Here is a 10,446-nt window from a genome sequence, read left to right on the forward strand (position 1 = left end):
TCTATTTTTACTTCATTCTGACAATATACCTTTTCTTGTTTATGCCGTTTTCCAGCCTCTCTTTGCTTCCTTTTATTTTTTCCCTACAAGTCTGTGTATTTCCATTTAGGGTTGGCACTAGCCTATGTGATACCTTTGTTTAAATAAATTGAAAAAAAGTCACCTTTTGCTATAGGTTAATGCAGTCCTGATTTCAGATAAATCTGTATGAAAAATGGCAGCTCTGTCAATATATTTATTCTTCACTGGTCTTCCCTGTTTCTATTTTTCTGTCTTTCTGTCACTATCTCTTTTTTTGTGGCCATTTCTGTCTTTGTTTCTATATCTCTATTTTGCTGTTTCTGCCTTGGTTTTCCTTTTCTCTGCTCCCCTTCCTTCTTCTCTTTCTGTCTCTCTCTCTCCCTCCTCCCTCCATTCTTTCTCACTGTTTGTGTCCCTTTCTGTCTACCACTGTCTCTCTCTGCTTCATACTTTCTCTGTACCTCTGTGTCTATTTCTGAGTTTCTTTGTGCCTTTATCTCTGTCTTTTCTATGTCTCTGTTGGAGTGTATTTCTTATTTCTGTCAGTGTTGTTATATGAGGGCATCCCACCCCTCACAGGCTTAGTCTCAATCTATTGAATGAAAGTGAATTAGAAATAATCTGTATATTCCTCTCCATTTTTCATACAGATTTATCATTTTCCATATTATTCTAGACATCTTCTATGCTAATAGTTATTTATAAGGTCTTCAAATGGCTGTGAATCTCATATGTAGACTTTTTGGCCACTCTGCAGATATAAGAGCCCACACCTTCTCCATCCCTAGAAACTACTGAGGTACAGAGAGTTGGAATACAGAAGAAACTTCTTTAGGTGGAAGCAGACTCCAGGTGAGGATTAAAGAATGTGAACAACTGGTAGGGCAACATGAGGGGAGACAACCACAGGAGGTGGAACCTAAGACAAAGGGGACAGTGTGATGGCTCCATGGAAGAAATTTCACCCTAGGATTGACAGTTTAGGCAGTTTCCATCAAAAATAAGAAATCATTCTTTTGTAAATATAAGGAAGTAGAATGGTCCTAACATGGTTTCCACTAGAGAAATAATGAATTAGAGTAGTCTTGCCTGTAGAAATATAATCATGGGATGGTTTTCATTAATTGCTAGTTGTAGAAACATGGGAGTGAGCACAATAATAAGTTCTTCACATATATTAATTTATTTAATTCTCACAGCTACTCTGTTATTATCACCTCCATTTTTCAAATAAGGCAACAGAGACACAGAGCAATCAAGAAAGTTGCCCAAGCTATTAAGTTGTCATGCTGAGATTTGAACACTGATAGTCTGGTTCTACAGCCTGTGTATCACCATTACATGATGCCGATGGCATTTATGCTGGCTAAATTGGGGAATATTATGGACTCTTCTTATGGACTCTTCTTTTTCTTAGTTGAAAAGTGACAAATTGGAATGAAGTGAAGACTTCTTCCCTTTAATAAATCCAGAAGATGATGCCTAAAACTCATGATTTCTGCTCAAGAGGGGCAGCAATAGAATGATTTGGGCATTGTTTCAGTTAGGGGGAAAAAGGTGGGAGGGTAAAGGTCATTTATTTCTACTTAAATCATAATAAACGAAATGACTTCTTTCATCTCTAATTCTTACAACCAGATATTTACCTTGGGGAAAACAGGTTCAAATAGTTAGAGTTACCCAAGGTCATAGAGCCAGTAAGTGCCAGAGGTGGGATTTTGAACCTAGGTCTGTCTGACTTAAAAACTGTTTCGATTCCATTGCTTCATACTGAATCTTGAAAAAACTCCTAAGTAATGGTTTGTAAAAATTTCCATTGCAGAAATTAGACACTAAGATCATTGATTTGCTCATCATTTCTCATGGAGGGAGTGTTGTGTGAAGGAAATGGAATCATATGTCCTATGGTGCAAATACTCACTTTGGCACCAATTTACTGAGTCACCCAAGATAAACTGGGTGCTGTTTCTGAACTTTAATTTATTAACCTTCAAGATCGGCATAATAAATGCCTCTGTCCTTTGGCATTTACTGGCTGTGTGATCTTGGGCAAATTACTTCACTTGTTTGTGTCTCAGTTTCCTTATGTAAATGAATACAAATAATAATAGTACTTACCTCATAGAATTGTGAGGTTTCAGTAAATTAATTAACATAAAATACTAATAAATTTTCTTGGTACGTAATAAGTACTCCGTAAATGTTGGCTGTTATCTTTGTTTTTGTGAGACCAATGTTGGTGAACATACACACACATATACATACCATCCATGGAGTGAACAGTCTCAAAGGCCACAATTTTGGGTGTCTTAGGATTGGACTTCTTTAGAAGTTTCTTCAGGTGGTCAGGGTCATTGTGCCTGAAGACAAACTTGGCTGCTCCACTGTTGCGGATACCTTGGATCATTGAAGCATGGTTGCCTGCATCTGAGTAAATCTCACACCCTGAGGAACCAAATGCATAATTCTTAAACTTCTGTCCCAGTATTCCTATTTCAACCTTGGGACTGATGTGACAGGGGCAGAGGGCCAACCCTTTCCTCCCTTCAAAGACCCTGCTCTGCTTCCTCCTCCTCTAGAAGCCATTTTGACACCTCTTCCTCCCGTGGAAGAACTCCCCTGTCCTGAAATTCTGACTCCTATACCTCCAGTCATTTCTAATCCTGGTCTGGCCTCTGACTCTTTGGGGGTGGAGGAAATTTTAATTTCCTTAGACGCTCTAAAGTTTCCTAGAGGACCTAGGACCTAGGTTCCTTCTCCTAGATATGTAAGAACAAGCCTTGGAAAGGAGTTTATCCTAGAGAATGCTTGTTGACTTGGACTGGTGCTAGATACTTCTTGGTCCAGATGAAATCCCACCTTTCTAAGTAGTATCCCTCTGCTTATAGTTATAACGTGGATACTTATCAAATGTTCACAGTTTGAATCATAAGCTCACAGCAAGTCAGAGCTGAAAGGGCCACTAATGACCATGAGATCCAGCCCCTTTAATGTATAAGTGAGGAAGCTAAGATCCAGAGAGGGGAAGACCTTTCTCTAGAATGTGATGAATGTAAGGCTTTTTACTGGGCAATGCTAGGAGGACAGCTAGAGGTGGGAAATTAGTGGAGGGGGTTGATTCCTAGTCCTCTAAATTGCATTGACATCAAGTAACTCTGGGCTTTCATTAGAGTAAGGGATCACTTATACCTGAGGAAATCAGGCATGACTTCATGGTGGACCTGCTATGAAGAAAAAGTAGACTAGGAGTTTCTTGAGAGCAAGAATCACATCTTTTTATCTTTCTGTCTCTGATTCATAGTATAAGGCTAAGCACACAATAGATGCTAAGTAAACATTTCTTGAATGAATGGATGAATAAACATAACTGATTTATAAGTGAGTGAATGAATATATGAATGAATATATGAATGAATGAAAGAATAAGAGGAATATCAAAAGATGAGGCTGAATAGGTAGGTAGAAGCCAGATTATTTATGGCTTTAGAAGCCATGATAAAGAATTTGGATTTAGTCCTAAGGGAAATGGGGATCTATTAAAAGATTTTGGGCAGGTGGGTAACAAAGATAGGTTTTCTTTTTAAAAATATCATTCTGCCTGATGTGAAGAATAGATTGCAGGAGGGCACAGGTGAAATAAAAAAATATTATATGTGTCTAGATTAGGGTAGTGGCAGTGAAAATGAAAAGAAGTTGAATTGTAATGGTTGAGAAAGGAGTTCACTGAAAACAATTCTGTTGGGGTTATGTGTTACCTTGGGAAAAGTTTCTGAGAAGCAGTAAGGATGTTTATAGTGTGCTAAAGAATCAGCAGGAAGTGAGGAAGTAGATAGCAAGTGTGGAGACTTCTCTCATGTAGTTTTCCAGTTTTAAGGAGAGAACTAGGGCAGTAGCTAGAGAGTGATGAGGGAAATTTTTTTTTAGATGCAAGAAACTTCAACATGTTTAAAGAAAGGGAAAGGCTGAAGATGCAGGAGGGAGAGAGGGAGCTGATAGATCAAAGTTCTTGAAGAGGTAGAGGGGAATGGAACACAGAACACCAGTGGCAGGATTAGTCAATGAGAAAAAGGACACTTCTTCCATTGTGACAGGAGAGAAAGAACAAGGCAAGGACATGTGGGGATGTTCATGTAAGTGAGGGTGAGGTGAAGATATAGGAGGGCTGAGGGGAATGAGGATTAGCAAAGTTTCCCTGGAGACTTGGAGAGTTGACCATGGAAACAGGATTGTGAGTATAGAGGACCTGGTAGAGATTGGGCACCATAAATTTTTTAGTGGCTCTCATCTGAACAATTATATAAGCCCAAGATTGACAGAGGAGATGGAGAGTTATATTCATCTGGAGTCGGGGCTGTGATGGAAGGACAGCAGACATGTGAGTTAAGGACATTGAGAGTGGGGGAGGGAGAAGGTGGGATCCAGTGTATAAGGAAAGGGATTGACTTTAGGCAGAAGGAGAGATGTACCTTCAAATTGTAAAAGGGAGGAACGAGAGAAGCTTAGATGAACAATCATATAAGTTTGTATGTTTGGTGGCTATAAGTTAAAGGAGTCCCTGTCTGGTGATGTAAAATGTGAGATAATTTGCTAAGAGTGAAGGTTTTAGAAGGGGAAGGAAGTTTTAAAAAGCAGATGTAGGGTCATAAAATTACTGTTTATGAGTTTTAAGAGCCCAGTTGAGTTGGGAGGTGACAAATTTATATTATTACTTTTCTGTGAGGTTGGGCAATGTTCCCCAGTAGTGATTTCAGCCTTTGTTTGGAAGGGGAGAAAAGAGAAGGATATGGTCATCCAGTGTTGAGGATGTGTAAGATCGATAAGAAGGAAGGCAAATGGGAGCAAATGAACTCAGAATTGAAGGAAGGAGTGATGGAGACAGGGAGACTGGATGCTGTAGTGCAGGATACTAGCCCTGAAAAAAAAGCTCAGATCCCAGGCTTACCTGGCAGAATTTTGGCCAAGGTGAAGAGAGTAGAGTCATTGGCCACAAAGCAGGAAGAAAAGAGCAGGGCTGAGTCCTTCTGGTGCAGTTCAGCCAGCTCCTGCTCCAGCTCCACATGAAACTTACTGGTACCTGAGATGTTGCGGGTGCCACCAGCTCCAGCTCCATGACGCTGCAGTGTCTCCCTAGCCAGGCAAAAACAACAACAACAACAACAACAACAACAACAACAACAACAACAAAACAAACAAAACAGTAGACAAGGAAAAGATGAAACCTTTTGTCAGACATTGAAGAACTGGGTAGGTTTCTCTTCCTTGATGGGAGTCAATATTGACTTAGTGATCCTGTGCAAGCTGTGTCCTATGTGGCCAAGTAGAGGGCAGGATGGGGATGACAGAGAGACATGGGCCTTCCTTCTCAGGCTGAAGGCACCCAGGGATGTAGGGAGAAGCTAGGGTGAACTTGAGCAAGTTGGAAGAACTTCTCTAGGAGGTCACATACCATCTCTGACAATACTCATTCTACAGCCAGAGTAAGAGCTCATAGAGAATGGGCTTACTTGGTCTCCCATCTTCTCCTCCGTAGCATTGGACACCCAAGAGTTTAGAAAACATGGTTTGTTGACCGATTTAGTTCATATCTGAGGATTAAATATGCTGGAGCACTTGTACAAAAGAGGTGATGGTGTAACCCTGGCTTTCACTGCCAACTCTGCTTTTTCCTTCCATGTGTGCCTTTGGCTGTTTTCTGGATGTGTCCACACAGCTCATGGCCCCGACCAACTACTCACTGTGTGGCTTGCAAGACTCGAGGGTGCCGGCTCATGCCCAGGTAGTCATTACTGCACCAGACAGACACATCCTTTGAGGCCACAGATGCCTCAGAGAAGTGTTGGGCAAAGGGGTATGCATCAGCCCAGCGGTTCACGGTCTTGAACACACGGTAGGTGTGATCCTGTTTCTTTTCCATGATCTTGTGCCTGAAAAACTGGTCATAACCAAAGACATGGTTTCCTGTAGGAGTAGAGATGGGGATGAAAATAATTCATTTCAAATCACTTCCTGGCTAGTCTATATTTTATTCACGCTGTTGATTTTGCATTCTCCAATTCGCTTTCCATTTATTCATTTACTTGATCAGTCATTAACTTGCTGAGCCACTTTAATTCCACACTACTTCAAGGATTCAATCATCCCTTTTCTTATTCAACTCACTCATTGACTCAGGGATTTAATTTTACATTCACTCATGCTTTCTATCCTTGGCATGGCCTCATCTCTTTTCTTGAGATTACTGTGGAAGCCTCCTTACTGGAATCACTACTTCCAGTTTCAGTGGAAAGAATATCAACAGATCTAGTTACTAGTAATCACTCTGCCACTTCCTAGTCGTGTGACCTTGAGCAAGTCATGAATCCTCTCTCTTAGTTTTAATTTTCTCATCTATAGAATGAGGCTAATAATACCTTCCTTGATGAATTGTGAGCATCTGATGACAATCAGAATGTAATACACCCAAACTAACATCTGGCACATAGCAGTATTATGACTATAGTAATAATTAGTAGTGGTAATAATGCTAATAACTAATATTTAATTATATTATTGTAGCCAACATTTAATGAGTGCCTATTACATGTAATTCCCTCTCTTAGGAATTTTATAGGTATTATTGTATTTATTTCTCATGACTTTCCTATGTGGAAAGTTCTATTGGTATCTTCATTCTACAAATAAGGAAACTGAGGCATAGAGAGGTTAGGTAACTTGACCAAGTTCATGCAGCAAGTAAGTGGCCTATAAGTAAGTGACCTAGAGTCTCCACTTCCACTACAAGTAAGTGACCTAGAGTCTCCACTACCACAACAAAATGGAGCAACCCTATTTTTAAGATAAATCGAAATAACATGTGTGAAAGGTCTTGTTAAACTCTAGAACTCTATACATGAGACAGAAATCATGATTGTTGCAAATGGCAACTTATGAGGTAGGAGTGTAAATTGGTAACATCTTTGCTGCAGGGATGTTTGGAAATATGTATCAAGAATTTTTAAAATGCACTTGCTGACATACCTAGAGAAATTTTACAGTATATTTAACAGAAACATTATTGATGTCCAGAATTTATTTTTTAAATAATGAAAAATTACTATGAAAAATTTTCAACCCAGTAGAAAAGTGGGCAAAGAATATAAACAGAAAATTCAATAAATATAGAAAAAGATGCTTAATTGGGAAAATCAAACTGCAAAAACAAATTTTCACCCATCAAACTGATAAAGATTTAAAAGCTTGATAATATCAAGTGCTGGAGAGGGTATGAGACTATGGATACTCTCTTCAATAACTGGTACATCACTTTAGAGGGCTAATTAGCAATATTTATTAATATTGAAAATATACACACACTTACATCCTGAAAATTTCCTCCTCTTAGTATCTATCCTAAGGAAACACCTATGTGCATGAAGAGAAGGTACATTCAATGATGTTTGCTGCACTACTGTTTGTAATAGGAAAGATTAGAAGCTATCCAGTAGAGGAATAGATAAATAACCCCTAGTATATTTATACTAAGTCTAAGACAATACTGTATATTATATTGGAACATATTTATATGTATGTAAAACCAACATACAATATAAACTGGAAGAATACACACAAAAAAAATTGGAAACAATGTCTTGAAACATAAGTGCTTGATTAACTGTTATAGAACACACTTCAACCATTAATAATTATTATGCAACTCTATGTTTAGAGACAGTGAATGATGCTCATAACATACTGTTAAGTGAAGAAAGCAAAATAACAAACTCTGGGTACAATAAGATCACATTCCTAATAAAAATGTGTGTGGAGGGGAGTCTAGAATATGTGTGTGTGTGTTTGTATGTGTGTGTATGTGTGTTTTAGTCATAGGAAAATATCTGGAAAAAAATACAACAAAAAGTTAATGGTGGATGGTAGAACTCTGATTTAAATTTCTTTATACTTTCCTGTATCTGTTGGAAATTTTACAATGAATCATATTCCTTTGTACTAGGAAAAGAAAACAAATTCCATTATGAAAATGAATATAAACACATACAAAAGAGGAGAAAGGCTCTATGAAGGATAAGAGTGTCTGAGGGAAGCATAGAGAAAAACTAATAGGAAAAAATAAAATATTTAATGAGGCCTCACAACAACCTAGAAACACATCTATAAAAGTAATTTTATTTCTTTCTTATGATAACCTGTTGAGACAAGTATTAAAATCCTACTAAAGGACAGTGATTTAAGTTGCCAAAGCACACAGATCTAGCAAGTGCCAGCATTAAACTCAGACTCCCATTGGTTTCAAAGTCTTTCCTTGCCATTTCCTATACCATGTCAGAAGCCCTTTCAGCATTCCTTTCATATTCTCAATCCCCTTTATTTCCACCTCAACACTCACCAGTTATGTGGTTCTGAATCAGGTATGTGGCCTCTGAAATTTCCTTTGGCTCCTGTGGACTGGAGAATGGCTTCCTCAGGCTGGTTGAGACCAGGGAGCTGGGTAGGTCTGAGAGAGAGTATGAGATACATTGGCCGTGAAGAGAGGGGACATAAAGAAAGCATGCGTTTTCCTCTTTAAACTCAGCACAACACACGATAATTCAATTTTATGAACTAGGGAAGCCTTCTGCAGAGAGAAAAAAACGTTCTGCAAAGTGAGCCCCTATTCATTCCCCCAAGTGGAGACTCCTATGTCAGTAAACTTTCTATGAGGTGAATTACACTTCTCTCCACCAGGACTTTCCCTTGGGCAAAGTAACTAGGGCAGCCACCCTGAGTCTTACACTTGGGAGGTAGATGTAGGGCAGTGTATCTTATTCTTCTTTTCTCAATGTCATTAAAATTCAATTTTGAAAATTTTACCCTTAATGATATCCCAAAAGAGTCTATAAAAAATGTCAACAATATGGCCATCTCTCAAGTATGCTTATCTTGAGTGGTCTGTACCATTTAAATTGATCCGAGGCTCCATACCCTTGCATAAGATGTACCTGCTTCCAACACTTATTCTTTAATGCAAATTTAGATTGTCATAGAGTGGTATTGCTTAAATGTGGAAGCCCAGCCTGTGGGGATCCATTTAGCCACTTGAGAGAGAAGAGGCAGAATGCTAAAGGGCTTCATTTAGACTAATGGCTAAAAGTTACGGGAACCTGTGCATGTATGTATGTTAGGGAGGATGCATTTCAGTGCACAGTCTAAGCTATTGCCTACCATGGTTTCCCTGGAAAGACTGGACTTCCAATCATGAGATGTGTAGTAGCTGCCCTTGGATTAGCCTAGCTCAGGACTATAGTGAAATGAATTCTAGTGTACGGAATAGAGGTTGAATGTGATGTAATTTGACTCCAACCTGTCTTGAAAGTCTTTACATCCTCCTGGACTTCTGGGGCCGCCTTCTGCACAATTTTACTCTTCCCATCCTGGAGTTCAGACAGCATGAAGGGACAGTGGCTCTTGGCCCAAGATGGAGAGTCTATGAAAAGGAAAGAGAGTAAGTGGCAATGCATTTCTAATCATAAGTTCAGTTTAACAATTATTACTGAGACCTATTGTATTCCAAATCTCCATCTTAAGTTATGGTAGAGACACAGAGATGGATGTCTGGTCCCTGTGCTAGGGAAGCTCCTAAACTGGCAGGGAAGAAACACACTGAAGACACATTATGAACAGTGCTGGGATGGGAGAGAGGGCATAAGCTATGGAAGTCTAGAAGAGAGAGGGCACAAGACTCAGAAGTGGAATTAGATGAGCTTGAGGTCTAGGCAGGCTTCATGGAGGAGATGATGCCCAAGTTAAGTGTCTCATGAGAAATATGAGATACTCTGGTAAAGGCTATGGGAGAAGGTCATTTGACAGAAGCAAAGGCACAGAGCTTGAGACAATAGAATTGATCTAGTGAATTTTAAGTAGTTTCATAATGGCTAGAGTATATAGAGTGTGAGGGGCATGAGAGTGAGTGAGACTCTTTAGAGATACTGGCAGAATCCCAGGTATATTTTTAGGCCAGCTCATTCTGCCTTGACACTCTTCTCATGCCCAGTATGACTTGGAAACTTTCTCCAGGACCCAGACATTCTCCCCATTTGCCAGCAGCCTCTTCTTACCTCCTCCAGCCTTGGTTGCTTTAAGGTGAATTTGAGAACAGGTTGGTCCTTTGGTGGCCAGGATGGGACAGCGTCCAATACCAAACAGGAACTGGTGAATCTTAATCACCTTGTTCAGGAGGCCTGTGGGCCCCTGGGCAAGCACTGGGCAGCACTGTAGCAACATAGCTGCTGCCACCATCTTGAGCCTAAAGTCCTGCAAAAGATGTGGAAGAGATGAGATTCCATCATGAAGTCTTGGCCAAAAGCCAAAGGTCATTTTTGTGTTTGATCCTTTGCCTTTAGCTTTCCACCTAATGCTTGCTGCCCTCCCCCAAAATGCCCTTATTGTCCT

The 10,446-nt window shown here is 39.6% G+C and overlaps 1 protein-coding gene across 2 annotated transcripts in view; it reads right to left on the reverse strand.

The window, feature by feature from the left end:
* Nucleotides 1-10,446, reverse strand: part of ALAS2 (5'-aminolevulinate synthase 2) — a 22,845-nt gene that overhangs the window by 7,001 nt on the left and 5,398 nt on the right. For both annotated transcript variants that reach the window (XM_039851394.1, XM_039851396.1), the window contains exons 2-7: nucleotides 10,113-10,308; nucleotides 9,359-9,481; nucleotides 8,405-8,512; nucleotides 5,757-5,979; nucleotides 4,964-5,148; nucleotides 2,287-2,466 (exon numbers count right to left, since the gene is read on the reverse strand). In XM_039851394.1, the coding sequence (XP_039707328.1) occupies nucleotides 2,287-2,466; nucleotides 4,964-5,148; nucleotides 5,757-5,979; nucleotides 8,405-8,512; nucleotides 9,359-9,481; nucleotides 10,113-10,293 (1,000 nt within the window). In that variant the 5' untranslated portion in view covers nucleotides 10,294-10,308. The remainder of the gene's footprint in view (nucleotides 1-2,286; nucleotides 2,467-4,963; nucleotides 5,149-5,756; nucleotides 5,980-8,404; nucleotides 8,513-9,358; nucleotides 9,482-10,112; nucleotides 10,309-10,446) is intronic.

This window comes from Pteropus medius, unplaced genomic scaffold, assembly GCF_902729225.1.
Source record: "Pteropus medius unplaced genomic scaffold, Ma_sr-lr_union100, whole genome shotgun sequence".
In the NCBI taxonomy this organism is placed as follows: Eukaryota; Metazoa; Chordata; class Mammalia; order Chiroptera; family Pteropodidae; genus Pteropus; species Pteropus medius.